This window comes from Chenopodium album, chromosome 7 (genome assembly GCF_948465745.1).
Source record: "Chenopodium album chromosome 7, dcCheAlbu1.1, whole genome shotgun sequence".
In the NCBI taxonomy this organism is placed as follows: domain Eukaryota; kingdom Viridiplantae; phylum Streptophyta; class Magnoliopsida; order Caryophyllales; family Amaranthaceae; genus Chenopodium; species Chenopodium album.
Window position 1 is genome coordinate 20,319,429 of NC_137840.1, and position 22,633 is coordinate 20,342,061.

The 22,633-nt window shown below is 35.0% G+C and overlaps 1 protein-coding gene and 1 pseudogene across 1 annotated transcript; both read left to right on the forward strand.

Annotated features, from left to right (window-relative positions):
• Positions 1–1,015: 1,015 nt before the first annotated feature.
• LOC145638951 (WD repeat-containing protein ATCSA-1-like) lies at positions 1,016–10,858 on the forward strand. Its single transcript, XM_081690032.1, has 9 exons — positions 1,016–1,350; positions 3,125–3,385; positions 3,463–3,622; positions 4,622–4,800; positions 5,420–5,612; positions 5,735–5,889; positions 5,973–6,062; positions 6,856–6,927; positions 10,474–10,858. Exons 1-9 carry the CDS (start codon positions 1,198–1,200, stop codon positions 10,534–10,536), a joined length of 1,326 nt encoding a protein of 441 aa, XP_081546158.1. The 5' UTR covers positions 1,016–1,197; the 3' UTR covers positions 10,537–10,858.
• A 2,225-nt stretch (positions 10,859–13,083) lies between these two features.
• LOC145640972 (F-box/kelch-repeat protein At5g43190 pseudogene) lies at positions 13,084–14,484 on the forward strand (annotated as a pseudogene).
• The last annotated feature ends 8,149 nt before the right edge of the window (positions 14,485–22,633 follow it).

Consider the following 22,633-nt stretch of genomic DNA (forward strand, 5'->3'; position numbering starts at 1 on the left):
GTCAAAAGAAAGTTAATTTCCCAGTTAGGAGCGCCCGTTCCTCCTGTCTTTAGGTAAGGTAGAATTAGCATAACAGGGGAGGAGCGCCCGCTCCTAGGAAAGTGCGCGCTAGCTCCTCAGCTCCTATTTTAGATAAGAGACAGATTGTAGAAGTGGAGGAAAGAGCGCCCGCTCCTTGTTGAGTGCACGGTCGCTCTTAGTAAATTCAACAAAGGCAGATTGTGATACCATCAGCAGGAGCACCCACTCCTTCTAGGATGCATGCCTGCTCTTGGTAATGTGAAACAAGGTAGGAACTTGGTCAGGAGCGGGCTCTCCCTTTGGTATGCTTCCTCTAAAGTCTTTCATGGTGCTCTTTGCTCTCGTCTAATCTTCACCTTAACCTACAAGAACGAACATGTACACACACAAAAAGGCGCATTGCCAAAATACAACATATAAACACAAAAGGGGTTAGGAAGAGGGAAAAAGTAGGAGAAATAATTACAAAATCGAGTTAAAATAAACACAATAAGTGTGCAAATAAACCTCTTATCAGCACGTCATTATCAGACACCAAATCATCATCATCATCATTCATTAGTAGCATTACCCCTTCAAATAGAGGATTGACATTCTTCTACTTTAAGCGTTGACTTGTAAAGCAGCTCAATAAATATGCGAGAGGTGCTGATTAAATAGAGTCCTTATAGCAACTCCAATAGTGTAAAATTAGGACTAGCTTGCAATTTATGAAACTAATAAATAATTAACTTAACTATTGGAATTGCATTACCAAATTAGCTGGGCAAAGCTATTTGCTTAGCTAAGCTAATTAGCTTAGCAAATTGTGGGAATTAAAAAAAATTAAATAAATAAAAAAATTTATTGAAAATTAGCTTAACCATTGTGGGATTAATTAGCTACAAGGTAGATTAACTTTGCAATCCTATGTGACATAGCAAGCTAATTTCACAATTAGTTTACCATTGGAGTTGCTCTTATCTAACTTTAAAAAAAAGGAAAAACAAAATTTCTCAATCCATCTCAAACTTTTGAAACAACATTTCTATTCTCTAATCCACTCACTACTCATACTATATTTTAGTACCAAAACGAACTGAAATCCAGAAAAAGCAATTGAATAAAAAAAAAATAAAGAAAGAGATTGGTTGGTAAGAACTCAGGCGCAAAATAAAGGTGGAAGATGCGCCGAAAATGTTGTGGAAAGATATTACGAGTAGAGAAGATGGTAAATTACGCCCAAATTCTTTCTCCCGTCGCCTTCGATCTCGTCGCATTTTTTCTCTCCATCTTTCTAACTTCAAAGAATTCGTTTCTCCTCATCGTGGCGCCGTTAATTCTCTCCAGGTCCCTCTCTTTCTTCCTCAATCTTTTTCCACATTTTTGTTGCTTAATTTTGATTGTAAATTGCTGTACTAAACCTTCTTTATTGCTTACCATTAGAAGTAATTTTGTTTAATTTTGCTTGTCGAATTATTTGGGTGATTAGTACTTAGGTTTTAGGGTTTTGCTAATGTAATTTATGGTATTCAATTTGAGTATTTCTTTATTAAAGGTGATCCTTTATTTTTTCTTTTTAAATTTTAAGGATGTTAATTATTAAAACTGAATTATGCCATGTTGTAAAACAATTTTATGAGGACAGTATATGACAAATTTAATGAAAGTTAGGGAGTTGGGGAAAGAAAAGAATTACTCGTAAGTGAATTGAATGGGTAAATGAATACCATTGATGAAGAATGCTGAAGGGATTTAAATATTGGAGATGAATGGGGAAGATGAAGTGTTTAGGCAAGATGAATGTCATGTGTTACCGTTTAAGCTGTTGCAATAAGAAAGGGATATTTTCTGTGCTAAAATTTCGAGTGCCTCTCGTTAGTTTATTCAACCTTTACATGTTATGTCACTAATCTGAATTTTTGGAGGAATACTCCATATCTTATTTGCTGTGTTTTATTTAGCCATTACCTTAGCATCTTTCGTGACCTTTACTGGTCGCAGTTCATATTAGTCTTTTATTGCATTCCGTTTTCTTGATGACTTGGAGTTAGACTGGTGTAGCTGCTGTAGTGTTATAGTTACTACACTTAGCGGATATTCCAGAAAATGGAAGGTAAAAAATAGACAAAAAAAGTTATGGCTTATACGTCTAAAATTATGTAATTGCGTTCTACCTTTTTATGCAGTGTTTGTTCTAGTTGACTTTTCAAGTTTTCAACTCTAATAAATTGATTTTATAGTTTAGAAGAGCATCGTTTTAATTAATAGAGACAGTTGTCATTGCCATGGTTGAATCTATCGCGATGGAATCTTGCATTTCCACAAGTGGGGTCTTACACAAAAGTCTTATCCTTTTGTTGTGGATTATACATTTATACTTAATAAAATTACCTACCACTATTTAATTTTGATGAAGTAAATAAAACTTATCTAACAGCTAGAGGCTTCCATAATCAGTCTTTAATGTCAAATGAGGATGCTTTAAAGTATTTTTATTTTCATTTAGTTGATATTTGCTTCTCCCAAATGGATTCGCCTTTTTTTTTTTAACCTCTCTACTTTTGATATATCAATCATTTTATTTTTTTATTTTTTATACTACCACCATTTCAATTTATTTACAGCGATATGACATTCACCATCATTTAGGTAAAATTTGTTTGTGAGTGGTAAATAGGGAGAGAAATAAAGTTGCATGTGATGATGAGAGAAATAGAAAGAAATGACAAGTAAAAAAGGAAAGAAAACCTTTGTCGTAAATAAATTGAAACAGAGGTATTATAATAAGAGCCAAGGGAAAGGGTGGGCAGCTTTCTTAAGAAAAAAGAAGACAAATAGAATCTAATTTATATCAAGGAAGCACGGTCTGTGGTTTTGTATGCATTTGCTTAACTCACTTTTAAAGTCCTAACCTCCTCAGACACTAAAAAGAGCACATAATGAAAAATGTCTAGTTAGAGCAAAGTGAAAAAAAACAAAACAAAATGGTAACTTGAACAATGATTATGATGTGGACGTGTACATTTCCTTTTTTCACACAAGGAAACTTATTGTTTTGATACTTATAGAATATCCCTTATTGAGAGATCTTCTTGTCACATTTTTTTTGATAGAAAACCAGGTTGATTTAACAGAGGGGAGATATTTGCTTTCTGCTGCTTCAGATGCATCTGCTGCTGTCTTTGATGTTCAACGTGCTTCAGAATTTGAGGTTGGAGGCTCCGTTGCGAGGCACAAGTGCCTGTTTGTTATTGATAAACAGCACCATCAAGGACACAAGTACGCTGTATCCTCAGCCACATGGTATCCAATTGATACTGGGCTTTTCATCACCGGTTCCTATGATCATCACATCAATGTTTGGGATACAAACACCACACAGGTACTACTCCAGTGTATACTTGCTTTTCACGTGCTCTGAAGTAGTCAATGTTACTAATTTAGACTGCTGTTTGATAGGTAGTTATGAATTTTAAGATGCCTGGAAAAGTTTACAAGACTGCCATGAGTCCTATTGCAACCTCCCATATGCTAATAGCGTCTGGAACTGAAGATGTTCAAGTTCGTCTTTGTGATATTGCTTCAGGGGCATTTGCTCATACATTGTCTGGCCATCGTGGTATATTGTTAATTAAAAGATTATAAGTATTTGTCTGACATTATTGAGCATAATTTGTTGATAAATAGAAAGGCCAAATATTGTGCATAATTTATTCCATAATTTGTGGTAGGGTTGAGATATAGAAGAGATTATCTGGGTACTTATTGTTATTTAAAAGATAATGTTGGCAGTTTCTGATCCTACATAGACAAAGGCCATTTATTTTTGTAGATTGTGAGGAATCAGGCCCAAGTGTAATGTTGGCTTATATAGTTTGATACTTTGATGGACTAGGGTTTGGATTTCATTGAAAAAAGCACTTTCATGCATTGCAATATATAATTTTGTGTGTGTGTGTGTGTGTTGGGGGGGGGGGGGGGGTGTTGGAAGCAATGTTTACAGATGCTGTGTGCCCAGTCTATTGCATATTTATAATTCTCATTTTTGGGAGTTATTGATAAGTTGTTGGGTTTTTTTCATGACGATCTATCTTCCAAAATAGGAAAATGTAGCAACTAAAAAGAGCCGGAGGAAGTTTTAATTATTGCTTGGTGATGCTTATGTCTGTGTACGTCTGCCTACTGTTGAAATTCTTTTGTATTTACTATTATTGTATGATGATGTGTTAGTTTGACCCATTAAGAGGAAGGCATCCTAACCTTGTAACTCTTTTTTCTTACCGTTAATTAGAAAAAAAGTCCATGTATAGTACCCTTCTTTTTTTTTTTTTTTTTTTTTTTTTTTTTTTTTTTTTTTTTTCTTCTAAGTTTATGATTATGTGAAAGGATGCATTCATTTTATAATTTCCTTACTAAATATTATGCTATAATTGCTATGCATGCCGACATGACCTAGTATGCTAGCCAATTTTGTCTAGTCATCAATATTTTGCACTTTATTTGAATGTTTATTGTTGTCAATTCAGCTCATCACAATATCATAAAAGCACGTGACTATTTATACTAATTTATATCAGATGTAGAGATCTCATATGTTATGTTCATAATGCAATCACAGATGGTGTAATGGCAGTCGAATGGTCTACATCAAGTGAGTGGATTTTAATGACAGGTGGCTGTGATGGTGCCATACGTTACTGGGATATCAGACGTGCTGGGTGTTTTCTTGTTTTAGATCAGGCCAAGTCTCAACTTGGCAGGCGGCAACCATTGTTGGAACGTTCAGTTGCTGAAAAGGTCTCATTCTTGCTTGTTGATTAGAGTAGTTTTAAATTGACTGGCCTTTTAGATAATTATCTTTCTTTTTTTTTAATTTTTTTTCTTTTGCTCAAGATATAAGGAGCTTGATATTGTTTAGAAGACAGTTGGGTGATGATTGTTTGATGTTTTTATTAGTGTGCCAAAGAGGGCATTAATCATGATCAGAATTGATAGTTATCAGTTTGCTTGGAAGGAGTTAAGAAGGATATGAAGCATATATATTTGCATGAGAATGCGGTATTTAATCGTAAGGGATGGAGGAGGAAGATTTTTGTTGATGACTATACGAAATAATCACTTTTGGTTCATGTAGCTGACCCCACTTATGAGATTAAGGCTTTGATTGATTGATTGATTGATAAGTGTCATAGGCTAGCTAATTACGGCTGTCAATACTGTTGTTACGGTATTGAAGTAGGAATAACTGGATTTTGTTCTGCTTTTGTAAATCTTAAATTTACATATTACTGAAAAAGCACCTGGGATCCAATTTTCAAAACCAATATATCTTTGTTAATGGTAGAATCTAAGTCATGTGTTATAATAATTGTTTTACCCACTGTTTGGACTCTAAATGCTATTGTGTCTAATCTAGGCAGCAATATCTAAGCCAATGGGGCAGAATTTTTCTGCAAAGAATAGAGGGGAGCAGAAGAAAGTCTCTTCTGGAAACTCAAAGCAGAGACGCCATCCTGGGATGATGTCAAGTCAAGATCATGCAACTGCACATTATGGTGCTGTCACTGGCTTAAAGGCAACTGAAGATGGCATGTACCTTCTCAGCGCAGGTAGTTTCAATAAACTTTGTTGCACTGCAAATACTGTCTTGCAGATTCGAGTAAAATTAGCTGGTGATTTCTTTGATGTTCTATTCCAAATGGGAAAATATTTATGTCATTATAAATTTCAGGTTCTGATTCAAGATTAAGATTGTGGGATATTGAATCTGGATGCAACACTTTAGTGAATTTTGAAACTGTTCGCTTGCAAAATAGCAAAGGGATACAATTTACCGTGGCTCAGGATTCTTCTCTTGTGTTTGTTCCATGCATGACATCTGTGAAAGTAAAGTTTATGTCTCACATCTGATATACCTTCCCATTGGGGATGAAATTGGCAATCTTCTGATTTCCATTTTTATGCTTCAGGCATTTGATCTTTGGTCTGGCAAAACATCTCTTACTTTCCGTGCCCACTATGATAACGTTAATAGTTGCTGGTTTAATGCACAAGATCAGGTTAGCTATTGTTCTTATTGTCATTTTCTGAAAGACTCCATTATGACCCCTTCTGCTTTATAATACAATCAGATTATAAGAATAAATATAACTGAGGCCTCTGTGCTGTCAGCCTGTCTTAATATCTAAAACTTAATCTTGAGACGTTTTTGGTATGATAGAAAATATATGTTCAAAATTGTACTTTGTAAAATCTATAACTCTGGCCTCTGGGTTCTATTAGTTGTCTCAGCATGACACCTACCAATTTGTCTAATTCTTGGGTTTTCTTTTTTGTTTTTAATGGTTTTTTTTTTTATTTAATTTAATTTAATTTATTTATTATTTATTTATTTATTAATTTTTTTTAATTATCAATTTACACATTTAGCAACTGGCCACTATGCTTCAGATGACTTTTCCCGTTTAGCAATATTTAATTTGGGTTTCATGATACTCAGTCACTCATTTCAAAATTCTAATGCAACATTACTTGTTGGCTGCTTTAAAAGTAATAATCCAACATTAAATTATTGTTTTGTATCACCAATACTAGTTCTTATGAAATCCTTAAATATATAGCAATAGGAACCATACCAATTTCATAGGAACTAATTGATGATACAAAACAATAATTAAATAGTCAAATTTTTGTGCATTTAACATTTTAATATAGGTGACAATTTAACAGTGTTCTTTAGGTGATTAATTACATTGAGGGTTTTTATTTTTTATTTTTTTATTTTTTTTTTAATTTTTTTTTTAATTCATGCTCCCGTTGCTTGGCTAATGGAAATAGGCTCTTTGTTTCCAGGAGCTGTACACTGGTGGAAACGATAGGCAGATTCTCGTCTGGTCTTCATCTGAATTGTGCTGCGATGATTTGGTAATTTTATGAAATCATCTCTTTCATTTCTAGTAATTATTTGGCTGTTTTACATTATAGCAGTTTGGAACAATTTAGCTACAGTATGCAGAATAGAATATGTGTCCTTTGTTTTTTTAGATGAATGAATAATAAAGGTAGGATAGTTACCATGTACCCCTAAGAGGCTAAGATTTTAAGATATACACAAGGTACCCCTTACGTAAAACGCACCATGTATCATGAAGAACTTACAAAATACCTTGCGTACTCCCAAAGCTAGCAGATATTTAAATCTGTTACTTTAAATCACCAACTCACTTTGATTCCCTTTCACACCCAAATCTTTTTCTTTAGTAATGCCTCATCCCATAACTGCCCATCCAGTATATTCCTTTTCTTTGAATTCCAGCCATCACTACAACAACTGCCACCACCTTATCTATTCTTCCCAGTTCCCACCTGTTACCCTCCCCTCTCCCAAGATGTAAAGTAGTAATTCTAGTAAATAAAGATGGAAAGTGCTCGGATCTCTCTCTCGTTGTCTGTACAATATAATTATTTGAGAGAATCACATTTTTGGTATTCACAAATTTAAATTAAATGTTAAGGTACTGTTTGGTTAGGTGTGCAAAAGAAAGTAATGAGAAAGAAACTGGGAAGGAATTGAATGGCAACACCTCCAATGACCCATCTTGTTTAGTTGAAGAAGGGAAAAAGCTGTAGTTTCATTATTAAATGTTTGTTAGAATAAAGAATTAAAAGAAAAAGAAGCCATAACCATCACCCATTAAACTCAACGTAGCCTAACCTTCTGTTTCCAACAACAATCGTCACCACCAACAACTAATCGCTGCCACAAATCTGACACCAAACCAAGCCATCAAAAACTCTATTGTTCATGACCCACACATTATCACCACTGTCTTTCTTCTGTCGAGACACCTTACATTGACTTATAACTCTTTAATGGCTGAAATCAGTCAGGGGATTCAGAACTGCAACCTTACCAACCAAATTTAAGCCTGATAGAGTTGAAGTACCAAATGCGACTTTCAGATTTCGTATGTGGAAAATGCTCTGCTTCGGTGGTTTGCATAATTGGTGTTGTTGGGTATGATGCTTGGCAGTAATAATGATGTTGTGGTGTCTCCGGTGGTTAGGTAATGTCAGGGTTGTCAATTGTGTTGATGAAGATTGTGATGGGGTTGAGATGCCAAAACCCCTAAGGTGAAAATTTGATCCATGACTATATTTCCCTTTCTCAATTACCCTCAACTAAATGGCCTCTTAGACTTTTAACACATTCAATACAATTACACAACCCAACCCCCCTTGCGGCAATGCCAGCAAGTAGCAATACTGGTGATGGGTAATCATTATTTCTGTGACTGTGCTGCAATTGTTTGTGGCCGTTAGTGGCAAGTGTTAAGTGACATAAGAGGGCTTTTCTGGTGAACAAGAGTACATATTTGAAGGTTCTCGCAAGATTGTGGCAGAGGTGTTGGTGGGGTTGTCAATCTCGTCGTTCACCCGTTCAGTGGTGGTCCCTGATTTTGACTTCTTGTTTGATTGGAGTTGGCTAGAATTGAAGAGAGAAAATGAGGTTAATTAGCAATAAAGTTTGTTATGAAAATAGGGTTTGACGTTTGAGTAATTATTGAAAAGGCTTTCAAGCAAAAAATCAGTAGTGTGATTGGAAATTTTGTGACGTGATTTGAATATATTTTCCAATATTATTGAAGAAATTTAACAGGATAGAGGGTAAAACTAAAATCAAGAGAAATTGTTGGGTATGTGACGAGAGACTAGGTGGGATGGGAAAACTAGGAGAGAAGGGAGGGGGGTTGTCGTGGTGGTTAAAATAGTTGGTGCTCTTAGTTACGAGAAGTCAAATGCCTGTTAGATATGGGTGTATGTGGGGAAATTCCAAAGCCCTCGGATTACAAGGTGCATTTATTAAAAAAAAAAGGGACCTCACATGTGTTCCAACCTCAGGGGAGAAATTCCAAGTTTCTTATCATGAAAAACAAAATATGTTTCTCAAATGGTAGTCATTAAAAAATGCATTTTTTTATTGTTCATTGTAGCGGCTCCCTTAAAAAAAATAAAAAAATGAAGTAGCAGATTTACCCTAAACTGCTATTTTTTTTTCCCTTTTTTTAAAGGAAATGCCTTGAACAAATTATTCGTTTGAGAGTATATAGGGAGAAACTTCTGGAGGACAATGGTTAACCCACATTCAACTCCAAATGGTAAAACTCTAGCAAGATGATGGGCAACATTGTTCCCCTTCTCGTATTCCATAAACCGCTACTTGAAGTAGCATTTAATCTCTTGAGAGACAAATTTTATTTTTCATGTTAGGAAACTAGGGCGGCCTCACTTTGGGGGGCACATGGTAATATGGTATATTCTATACTATCTGAATTTTAAAACTATTTTTAGGAATTTTTTGTATTTGAAGCAGATTCTAATCCAACCTCAGGGGCACAAGGTATAATATTTGAATTTTGAAACATTTTTTTAGGAATTCTTTGTTCATGAAGCATAATCTAATGCTAAAAAATTCACCGTATTTGGATAGAGAGAAATGGAAGGAAAAGATGAGAAAAGAAAAGGATGAAATTGTCATCCCATATATCTAGGGGTGAGCGTAGGAGGGTACCCTCTAAAAATCTCAGGACCCGGAACCGAAACCTGTTGCAAAAGGTAACTAAAGTAGGAACCGGAATTTGAACATGAACATGAACCTGTTCAATAGGTTCCTAAAAATTGGGAATCAAAGTAGAAACCGGAATTTGAACCTGAACATGAACCTGTTCAATAGGTTCCTAAAAATTGGGAATCTTAAAACAGGTTCTTAAAATTGGGAACCAGAATCGATAGGTCCGGTTCCGGGATAGGGTACCCTGTCTTTCAAAGTAAGCTTAATAGTTACTTGATTGTCTAGAATATTTAATACAAAATTACAAATTCTTATATTAATACCATTAATTAAACCTTTAAAAGCAAGATGAAAAATGAATAAGAGGAGAGAGAGGTAGGTGACGGCGTTTATACAATTTTGATATAAGGCTTTTATATTTGGGTTTAAATGATAGGGGCTTCATGTACCCTATAGGAAACTATACTAATAGGGTACCCTATAGGTTTCGGGTTTAAAATTTTATTACCCGGAACCGGAACCTATTGCAACAGTTTTCCATTTTTATTACTCAAAATCGGAACCTGTAAACAGGTTCCAAGTAGGTACCAGTTCTAGGTCGGTTACCCTGAATTTTTGCTCACCCCTATTTATCTATGTAGATAGTGCATGGAAGGAGGACAAAGGGGAGGCAACTGGAAGGATTTTTTTTTAATAAACCATATCCTGTCAAATGGAAAGATTTGGAAAGAAAATAGAAGCTCGCTCTCTCCCTCCCTGTCTTTTCATTCCCTTTTTTTTTTTTTTTTTTTAATTTTTTAATTTTTTTTTATACTTCCCTCCTCTCCCTTTCCCTTCTAGATTGCTATTCAGACATAAATGTTAGGGAAGTAATAATACTGTTTATTGTTATTGAGCAGGATAACAGGAGCAAGAACGGAAAAGGTCTCTTAAAAGATGATGAGGATAATTGGAGTGATTAGAGAAGGCCATTTGATTGTATTATTTGTTTAGATAATCTACTATAATTTGTTTAGGTCTATGCATGATATGGCATTTAAGTGTGTTAAACGGACATGCTGTATCACATTTGTAAAAGGCCAAGTGTAATGCTTCGTAATTACGAGTATTTGTTACATTACTGATCTAAGAATGGTAAATATTGGAATACAAAATTATCTGAGGGTCGGTAATTCACAAGTTGTAATGTATCTATCCCTTTACCTTCTTTAATTCTCTTACATACACAACTTTTACATTTGAATAAGTTAATCGCCATATTCTATAACTTTTGTTTTGAAAGAATCTTATTTATTATTTTTTTTTTCTTTTTGACGGGAAAATCTTCTATGATTTTTATTTCACTAATCTTCTCTTACACTTTTTTTTTTTACATACCTAACTCAAATTCGTAACACTTCATGCCAACAGAACTATTGCATTATGGTTAAAGATGGGAATTGGAGACTATTAAAATTGTAAATGAAAAATTATTACGGAGTGGAGGGAAATTTATATTTTGAAACTCGAAACCATTAGCTCCTAGCTAATGCACTTCTATTTCCAAAAAATAAATACAGTAGAAAAAAATACAACATATGTATATGATTCTATGAAAGCAAAAAAGTACACTAATCCAGCAAGATTAGTATGAAAATTGCGATACAAGGAAGAATCATAAAGATTATGAAGGACTCCAACTTAAATTCTATGCTTTTTGCTTCCATTATTTTTTAATTACGACTTTTACTAATATATTTTTATAAAGACAGGTAAGATAAACTACTCTATCAAACCAAAATCTCTATAGGTGTAAATATTTTGAAAGTAAGCCGGAAATTCGAAAAGGTAATGTCCCCTAATAGGAATTGAACCTCCAAGATTTGATTTAAAACACTTATGGTCTGTTCTTTTCAGCTTAATTTCAGTTTAGTTCAGCTAAGCTCAGCTAAATTCAGTTCAATTCCTAATTTTCTTCTCTCATAAATTGTTCAGTTCAGTTTAATAAATCAGAACAGACCCTTAATTCTCATAATTAGGCCAAACTTTACTTAGGGCCTGTTCTGTTCCGTTGAAATTCAGTTCAGTTCAGTTCAGTTCAGTTCAGTTCAGCTCAGTTCAGTTCAGTTCAGTTCAGTTCAGTTCAGTTCAGTTCAGCTCAGCTCAGTTCAGTTCAGTTCAGTTCAGTTCAGTTCAGCTCAGCTCTTAATTTATGTCTAATGATATTGCTAATGATATAAAGCCAAATTTCATTCTTTTAAACTCTTATTCAACGACAACAACATCAAAAATAATAATAATAATAATAATAATAATAATAATAATAATAATAATAATAATAATAATAATAATAATATTAACAATAATATTAATAATAATAATACTAATAATACTAATAATAATAATCAATAAATAATAATAATAATTATCAATAATTAATAATAATGATAATAACAATAATAATATTGATACAATTCATTGTTCAAATGGTTCTATTTTTTTGAAACATATTTCTAATGTTAATCTCATTGAGAAAATTAGAGTACTACACAACTTAAACTAATTTTCATAGTCAGTTAGAGTACTACACAACTAATTTTCTTTCTCTTTATTTGGGGTTAGAGCATCGTGGGTTAGTTAGGGTGTTTTGTTGGTTTTTTTTTATTTTTTTATTTTTTTTTTATTTATTTTTTTTATTTTTATATATATATTATTTTATTTAAAATTTGTTTAAATGGGTTAGATACATGTAAGTGTTTTGTGTTCTTTTGTCCTAATACTATTTTATTTTTGAATTAAATAGTATATGTGTTTAAAATGTTTAGAGGTTTCAAGTTTTTAATATATTTTCCATACATTTTATGATATATTTTCCATACATTTTATAATTATAATTATATAGTATATTTTTCGTAAATATTTTAATATGTACATTTGTATATACACATATGTATAGTAATAAATATCAATAAATAATAAAAGATCACTAATCCGTAGTTAAAAATCACTAATTAATAAGTTCAGTTCAGTTCAGTTCAGTTCAGCTCGGTTCAGTTCAGTTCAGTTCAATTCATTTCAGTTCAGCTGAGTTCAGTCAAACGGAACAGGCCCTTAGTTTGTTGTCTTTGAGAAGATGTACAAATAAAGTACTTCATATGTAATCACTTGAAACTCCGTGCACGGTGTGGTATACAAATGATTCAATGAACACATCTCTCGTATACCACACTGCAGTAAAGTAGCATTAGTAGAATATATTTTACATGTTCATACATCACCATATCCAAATCCTGCTTGTATTAATTCATCTAGAAGGTCAACTCTTACTAAATTTTCAAGCAGATCACCAAACATACTTGAATTTCCTCTCTTTTGATTACATAACTCCTCCAAATTTCCACTTTTATAATCAAATTCCTAACCTCCTCTACTACTAAATTCCCCATAACATGTACATGAACTTTTAATCACCATTCGAACCCTTCGATTACCATCTACCAAACGGGCCGTAAATCTCAAACCCTCCATCAATGGATCCCTCAATATGGAGCAGACTACCAGAAGAACTCCTAGATCACATCCTCTGTTTTCTCCCTATTAAATCGATTGTCAATCTCAGATCAACTTGTAAACGCTTCAAATTCATCTTTTTAAACCCATTTTTTCTTTCCAAAAACTACCCTTGCTCTTCTTCACCTTTCTCTTCTTACCTGATGCTGTCTCATCCTCATTTCAATTGCTATTTCCCACTTTACAATTCTGTTTCCGGCACATGGCGGGAATCCTCGGCTTCACGTTCATTACTGAACCCGTGTTCTTCATCTTCAGTTCTTCTCTCTGCTTCTAATGGTCTTCTCTGTTTTCATCTACCTACATCCTCAACTTTGTTAGTCTCTAATCTTTTGTCTCGCTCTTCTATTCTTGTTAGATTCCCCAAATTACCCTTCTCGTTTGAGTTTCTTACTCTGGTTTCCTGCCCCTATGGTTTCAAAATTTTCATTTTCTCGTCGAAATCCATCTTTCTCTATGACTCGAAAACCCGATCATGGAGGATTTTTGACGGGTTTGATCCGATTTTGAATGATAATATTCATCAACAAGGTGTTTACTGTGATGGGTGTTTGTATTTTACCATATCTTACCCTTTCTCTATTGTTTCATTCGATTTGGAGAACGGTATTTGGAGAATTTGTTTCGATAAAATGCCTACAAATGAGCTTACTTTTGCTAGGCTTGTAATTGCCGATGAAACTGAACAAGGCAAAAGAGGGAAGAAGTTGTATGTGATTGGTGGGGAGGGTAGAAATGGAATTTCAAGGTGTTTGAAATTGTGGGAATTGGAATGGCAAAATGGTAATATTGAGAACAATAGCAATAGTTGGGTTGAAGTAGAAAGTTTGCCTGAATTAATGTACAAGAAATTGGTATCAGTTTGCTACCATAATTATGAACATATATATTGTTTTTGGCATAATGGTATGATTTGTATATGTTGCTACAGTTGGCCAGAGATTTTGTATTACAGGGTTGCAAGGAGGACTTGGCATTGGTTGCCTAAGTGCCCTGATCTTCCTGATAAATGGAGCTGTGGATTTCGCTGGTTTTCCTTTGTTCCTAAGCTTTATGCTTCCTTTTGAGTTCAAATTTGTTCATGATTTGGAATTTGGTGCTACTGTTTTTCCTATTTGTACATATTTTATTTCATTTTCTAGTATTGTTGAGTTTCTTGGTTATAATGGGTTAGTTCTTATGTAAATGCTCTATTAGTGCTCTTCAAATTGTTGGTTTATGGTTTTGAATAGGAGATATTGAAATAATGCATAATATGATCAACTTTTGAATGTGAAGGCTTTATCTTTTCTTTATTTATTTATTTTTAAGTTTTTGGTGAAAAGAGGGGCAAGCACCGATTAACATGAGAAAAACATAAGCGAAACAAAGGAAAAAAAAAAAAAAACAAGAACTAACAACAAAAAAATAAAACTAAAGTCCTACTAGCAGGGGCTTAACCGAAGATAGACGTTGGCACCATTCTCGGCCAAGCTACCCCAATATATTCTCCAATAAAATGGCAGGAAGATCCTTGGGATCGCCTCTAAAATCTTAGACTTGTGCTTAAGATGAATGTCATAATTAGCTAGCCAATCGACCACTCGATTAACCCCCTATAGCAATTCCCACGGTCATTTCCTATTTCTCTTTTGTAAGCATCACTTTGCATGTACGAATAATGTGAATATATATATGGGGAATGTGGAGAAATTGTTTCCATCAACAATCTCATTACAATCTCCGAGTCCACTGAAGCTTGCATCATCTTATGTTGTAATTATTTCCATGCTGCCTACATCCCGCTTAACATCGCTACTAGTTAGGCTTTTATGCAAGTACATGTACCACAATTTACATAAAATACTTTAAGGAGTTCTCCCCCATGTCCATGGATAATACCACCATCACTACCGAGGTATCTTTTCCATGAGGGAGCCCCATTTCATCACATTGATGTAAAAAATTCATTTATCAATTAGCAAAATCGTAAATTAATCAACAAAAACGTTCAATAACATTATTACAACACCTTACTCCTTAATAAGAAATATTTCGCTAATCTAGCCAACTACTCGTACACACTTACAACAATAAAACTAACTCAAACAAAATCTTATTCTAGTCTTCATGTTCTTTAGGTTTTGAAGCTTCCTTTTATCAACATTTTAGAATTATTCTTTTATTTGAACTATAGGGTAATACGGTGTTTTCAACATCGTGCAGAAACCAAAACCCACCCCGGATCCTTTTATAATTAATGCGATTAAAAGCATATAAAACACAAATACTATAAAAACGACCGATCTCCTACGAACTAGTTTCGACAGATACGTAATTCCATAGAAATTTTGCTTTTTTCGACGGATTTATATTGCCTCGGATATTTTCGATGAATTCAAATAATCCGTTGAAAATTTCCAACGGAATATTCCGTATTAAAATTTCCGAAGGATATATATTTTGTCCGATTTTATTGATAGAATTTCTGTCGAAATATAAATTTTTTTAAAAAAAACCCTTTAAAAATATCTAAACCCTATGCCCTTCTATTTCTCCTTCACTTTCTCTCTCTTATCCGCCTTCCTCTTTCTTTCTTGATCTTCTTCTCCCTTTCTCTCTCTCCTACGCCCCTCCTTTTCTCTCTCTTGCGCCCTCCTTTTTTTTTTTCTTCTTTGTTCTCCCTTTCTCTCTCTTCTCCCCTAGACATTTAAATAAAAAAACTTAGTATGAATCATAAATTAGAAATTCATTGAAAGAGAAGATATAGGAGAGAGTTTTCATGGTTGAAGCCTAGAAAGCTCAAATCGGAGAGAGAAATTTGAATTTCATGGTCAAAACAAAGGTTTTCAAGTCAAATTCGACCATGAAAAATTCATGGTTGAATTTTGCCTCGTAAACCCAAATTTGAGGTTTTATCTGGTGTAATAAAGGTATATGTATCATTTTGTTTTGCTATTGTTTCGAATATTTTTTGAATATTTACAGTGGTTTTGGGGGTTAGAGTAGCAAGGTAATGGTGGGAAGGGGTTGGTAGATCTGGGTTGTGGGGGTGGCGAAGTGGAGAAAGTAGAATGGTTAGGGTGGTGGGTTGGGTGTAAGACTCATTCAAAGTACGACTACGTTAATGCATGTTGTGAATATGCTTGGCACTCTTAGGAAGTGAGAATTGACATATACGATTAGGGACAATGATTAGGGACAAGGAAAGTAGGGAGCAGCCATAAGTTTTTAAGGAATTTGTAAACCGTTCACGAATTATAAACCACTGATGGTATTTCTACCCCGCCACATGGCATAAGGAGAGCTCGCCATGTGTCACCTGAGAAGGCCTCCATGGTGATAAAGTTTTAACATTGAGCGTTGACTTGCGTTGACTTTTCTCCCTTTTCTCTCCTTTCATGGTGATCTGATTTTTCTGGTTTTTCTTCAGCTTAATCGGTTCCAATGGCTCGGAAGAAGAAGCAATCTACTCCTCAACCCTCAAACAGCTTGAATCATGCTTCTAAATCTTTATTGAATGATGGTGCTAATAAGTTGAATGTGTCTAGGCTTGCGGGTTCATCTTCGATTCCAGAACTTGATGAGGATCCTGATGAGCTGGTTACTCCTCCTTCTCATTTGAGTTGTTCAACTGAGAAGATAACTAGAGCTGAGCTGAAAGCCCTTGAGGATTTTCATACGCGTCTGATTAAAGCCAATAAAACAGTGGCCAGATCCACTGTTTCATTGGATCTCCGAGCTTCTTCGACTGTACCTATTGCAGGCGGTGCTGTAACAGGTGATACTATGGTGGCTGAAGGTAATCCTAGCCTTAATTTTGGTTCAGTGCCGCGAATTCCAGAGACAGCAACCACTGCTACTGTTCCATTGGTTTCTGGGATTGGTGCTGCTCCAAGTGCTGACCCGGTTTCTTTGGAGGATGATGTGGTCCCTCTTCAGCCAAATATTCCTGCTCCTAAGCCAGGTGGTGCTAAGCTTACTGTAAAGGGTTCGGCCCTTTCTTTTGTAGCTCCTTTGGTGAAAGATGGCAAATCTGTTGCAATGTTGCAACAAGCTGAAATCACTGAAGGTAATCTTAAGTGGAAGATTTCTGTAATTTTCTATGTCATAGGCTATTATCCTACTATAGCTGTTGTTCATAGATACATTGCTGAAAATTGGAATGTTGTAGCTAAACCTGATGTTTTTTGGCATGATGATGGTTACTTTTTGATTAAAATGCAAAACTCTGATGATATGAATGATGTTCTTAATGCTAGTCCACACATGTTCTTTGGTAAGGCGGCTATTGTTAAGCCTTGGTCTGAGAAATTTGACTTTCATGCTGAGGTTTTGAGAACTGTTCCTATATGGGTGAAATTACCTAACTTACCTTTGAATTGTTGGGTTGTGGACACCTTAAGCAGACTGGGAAGTGTCTTAGGAGTTCCTTTGTGTGCTGATGAGTGTACTTCAAAGCAGTTGAGGGTCTCCTTTGCTAGGTTGCTCATTGAAGTTGATGTAACTAAGGCTTTACCCAAGAATATCTGGTTTGAAAGCCCAGATGGTGTTTTGATTGAACAAAAAGTTGTATTTGAGTGGGCACCCCCCTATTGTAGCAAATGTAACAAAGTAGGCCATGACTGTGCTAGGAAGGTTCAGCCTCAAAAGAAACAGGTGGCTTCTAAGGAGCAGCCTAAGCAAAAGGTGTGGGTTGTTAAGCCCCAACCTGCTACTGTTCCTGCACCTGGGCCTAGTGTGCCTGAATCTGGGGGTAATGGCTCTATGCATAATGCTGGTGTGTTCACTCCTGCCCCAACTACTGTGCAAGCTAATTCTGATGATGATTGGAGAGTGGTTGTGACAGGGTAAAGTCGTATTCCCTAATAAAAAATAATTACCTAAATCACTAACTAAAGTAGCTAGGGAAGTAGGGTCGAACTCCACAGGGAAACAGGTCTTTTTAATTCTAATTAGTTATTATAATCTAAATTATCTAAGTAACCAATATTTTTAGGTATGAATTCTATACTACGAAGAATAAGTTTAGGGAGAAAGGAAACAATAATAAGGAAGCCTAGGGTCACAGGTTCACCAATAATTAATATTCCGGGATAGAACGAAGTAATTAATAATTAACAATGCACAGATAACATGATTAACAGGCTCTCGCAATTTATTAATCAACATAGATCTAACAGGCTCTCGCAATTTACTATACCTAAGTTCCTATTAAAATTAGCCTTTAATATTAAATCAACATCTGCTCGATTCATCAATTCTATATTGCTAAACATTCACAATCAAATTACATTTGCTCGATTCATAATCTAATTGCAAAGAATTAAAACAATTCAACAGGAAATTATCATGCAATATCAATAATCAATAATAACAAACTATCCCTTCATATTAATTATGGATCCCCATAAACCCTAGAATGAAACTACTCACTAATCATCATAACTAAGCCAACCAAGTAAATAATTAAAAACATAATCAAGAAAAGCAATTAAAATAGCTGAAATTAAAAGGGAAGAAATTGTACCAAAAATAAATCTAGAATTAAAGGAAGTATTAAGAACAAAAGTTTAGAGAGAATTTAAGAGAGAGAAAAATACTAAGTAGAGAGAGAAAGTCTAAGAAAGAAGGTAATCCAAATTTTCATACATAATTCGTACTTAAACACTCCTAAAACAAAAACTAAAACAAAACTAATCAGCTACTTAGAAAAACACGCGCCCGATCGGGCCCGCCTTTTAACTATGCCCTTGCTTGGTATGCTGCGCCCGATCGAGCCTACGCTCACCCGATCGGGCGCGCTTCTTCCTTGAGGTTTGCTTTTGCGTGCACTCGCCCGATCGGGCGTATGCTTGCCCGATCGGGCCCGACTTCTTCTTCGAGGCTTGGATTTCGATTGGGCTCGATTCCTTGGCCCAATCTGGATTTCCTCATCGGGTCTTGATTAATTGATCCAATAGCCTCGGTATCACATACCGAGCCCTTAATCACCGGCTCTCACCGATCCTGGGCTTCAAGAGTGGTCGTGTCCTTATAGCTTCCGTAGTCGATCCATAAAGCCCGGGAAAATGCTCCAAGAGTGCAATTTCCTGTAAAATACAACTAAAACTACGAAAACACTAGAACACTAGAACACACAAATTAGTAATAAAAGTGGCCCGAAAGAGCCAAAAACACTACTAATAACGACCAAGGGACGGGGATAAAACACTATAAAATGGACATATCAAACTCCCCCAAGCCAAACCTTTGCTTGTCCCTAAGCAAAGAGCTCATCAATGAACATATAAAACATACTTCACCCCAATAATCAAATAAAAAACCAACGATTCAAGACAAATCTAATGAACATGCTTCAACATCAATCAATCTTATTCATCTAATCACCCTTCCTCCCTAACAATTGTCAAGTAGAGCAAACCAAAAGAGCATATAGAATTCAAGACTAGTGCTCACACACTCAACTCTCATTTATGTGGCGAGTAAAGGATGTACTCGATCGCTCTCCAACCAACCCCTTTAATGTGAACAATGCCCTCCCAACTCACACTCTCGTGTGTATAAAAACATTGAACGCTCATCCTACTAGTTGACTCGAAATATGCCAAGTCATAACTTGCATTGATAAAGAACACTTTCACATTTACATAACTTCTATGCACAAGGTCGGAAGGTCTTTTAAGCTTGTAATGTAAGGCTAGGGTAAAGGTAGGATAAATTAGGGATTATGTGAGAGAAAAGCTATGCATTAAGGGAGCCAAAACCTAATAAACCCATGATCAAAATAATGATGATCATACATCTCCATAAACATAACCAACTCCAACAAAAACCACCAAATACAACTCTAATCATCATAAACAATCCCAACACTTACAATAATCACTCATAAAAATATGATAATGTAGAACTTTGAGTGAAAAACAAACTTTGAACTCATTCTTTATTACTTTTTTCAAACTTGAATTTTTCTCTTTTTTTTCTTTAGAACAACCTTCAAATAGAACATTTGAGCATTAATTTTTTTTCTTTTGCTCTTTTATTTTTCTTTTTAACTCATATTGGAATTTTCAACTTTGAAACACAACATCAATATTTTCCAATCAACAATCAAAGAACAATCACTCTTCTTTTATTCCCACATTGTGCAAATAATGTGCACACCACAACTCCCTCACCTCACCAACTAATAGCTCCCCCAAGCCAAGCTTGGGACTAGTAACCAATGGGGCTTAAATAGGCTTGTAATGTGGCTAAATAAACAATAAAAGGGCACAAGCAACAACATGGGTAACAAGAAGGGAACAAATGTATCTAAATACTCTGAAGGCTACCTAAAAGAATGAACGCCTTCGTCCTCCTCATGTGCATAATAATTAGTCATGAAACACTACTCATAGTTGCAAATCAATACTCAAATTCATTGAAATACCAGGAATTATGGAACTATCACACATTTCCTAACCAAATCAACTAGTCAAGCACTATATTCACAAGTAGTTGGGCAAAATTGACTCATGTTTAGGAATCCAAGCAATTAAACTTCAAATCATGACCAACACATCCACAATGCTCATTATCAATAACCAAGAATCAAAACAAATTTTTCTCAAGTACGGGGCACAGGGAAGTATGATTCATAATTCATTGGAACGTATTTTTGAATTTTTTATTTTTTCAATTTTTTTTTGTATTTTTATATATAAAGAAAGCAATAAAACTAACCTAGGAAAGCAAATAAAAACTATAATAGAAAGCAAATAAAGAGAGAAAAGGAAAAGAATTATCAAGTGAAAGAACACCCCCCCCAAGCCAAATCAAGCAATGCCCTCATTGACTTGGGAGAGTAGCCTACTCCTCATCCTCATCCATCCTCGAATAGCCCTCGCCGTGGCTAGAACTGGCTCCTCCATGGCTAGAGCTACCACCTCCATACCCCGAACCACCTGCAAAGTAGTTAGGGTCCACATTCCCACCCATACCCCCAAAAGGAGCATCACCCCCATATCCGTGGACCGAAGAGTAGTCCACATAAGTACCATACGCACCAGGGTGAGAATACCCTCCTTGGGGGTATTGGAACCAATAGGGAGTAAGTGAATCGGGAAGAATAGTGTAACACCCTAGAAATTCCTTTATTTTAAAATACCTGTTTTGCCCTGTATAAAACTTTAAATAGGAATATCTAAGACATTACCGCCACCGTGAAAACGGTTAAGGCAACTATCAAAGATACACAGCAGAAGACTTGAAAACCAAAGCTATTTAAATAACCCAATTTAAAAACCAAACCAACGAAAGTAAAGTTGAAAATCAACAAACCCAAAGTCAAATAAAATCCACTATAACTTGGAACCATTCAAGGCCCTTATTCAAAACCGAAACAACCAAACCTTTGTGTTAGTCCATAAAGTAATATAATAAAATATCCAATGCATAAAACACATCATATCCTAATGGAAGCTAGCATGATTCTCTCTTCACTCATGCCCCGTCATGAACATGCTTCAATACCTGAAAAATGTATCTCTACTTGCCCCCACTACTCCCCATTAAAATGGATCATCGTATGGCCAAAATAAAGACATGGCCAGACACAAACAACACACACAATCAGCAAAGCTGAGTACATAAGCGTAATTAAACACACTAACATGCATTCTCATATCATCACACACACTTACCTCATTGCACCTGTTTACAAGCACACACAACAATCAACAAGACACTCTAACTAGACACTAAATAATTCATTTAGCGTTGATTACGCATCGAACGGATTTCCAACTAATCCTATCCCAATAAATTGGGGTTAACTGACACGGGAGCTAACCGTGCCAGCAACAAACCTGTGCCACACATAGGTGGCGGAATTCCAGCGCATAAAAAAGGAATATATAGCGTCCTGTACTCTGTTAGAAGTTATGATCAAATATAAAGTCACATAACTCCCCCCATATGTTCATACTCAAGGTATATACGTTCCAAGAGTTTTGGTGCGTAATCTCTTTCACTTTACGTTATTTACATATTATTAGACTTGGTGATGACTCTCAAGGCATAATAAGTCAATCAACAATAATTATTCAATCAAACAAATATACCAATTTAATTCTTGAGTAATTAGTGACCACATAATATTTAATGTTGACCCCTTTTTAATTCTACCTCAGTGTCGATGACACCTTAAACGCATAAAGCGCCAATAATCCTATACCTCGGTGTTAAAACACCTTAAGTGCACAAAGGCACCAACATACAATTTATTCCTTGTGTACATAGACACTTATATAGCTCCTTTCTCATGCTTAAAGCATCAATAAAAATTATATGAACCATAATAAAATTTCTTTTCAATATTCCAAACATAATTAAACAATTAGTTTAATTAAACATGCTCTCTATCATGCCATAAATAAATATGTAGTCCATATAATCATGCCAAAATATAATTTTTCCAATCCATAAACCTTCACAAATAATTCATGCTTCACAATTCAATCACCAACACCAATAATTCACGATTCA

Excerpts from the sequence above, each read along its gene's own strand:
- LOC145638951 (XM_081690032.1), top strand. The coding sequence starts at position 1,198 with ATGTTGTGGAAAGATATTACGAGTAGAGAAGATGGTAAATTACGCCCA. Across the intron at positions 5,890-5,972 it reads CATGCATGACATCTGTGAAA|GCATTTGATCTTTGGTCTGG; the intron begins GTAAAGTTTATG and ends TTTATGCTTCAG. Across the intron at positions 6,928-10,473 it reads AATTGTGCTGCGATGATTTG|GATAACAGGAGCAAGAACGG; the intron begins GTAATTTTATGA and ends GTTATTGAGCAG.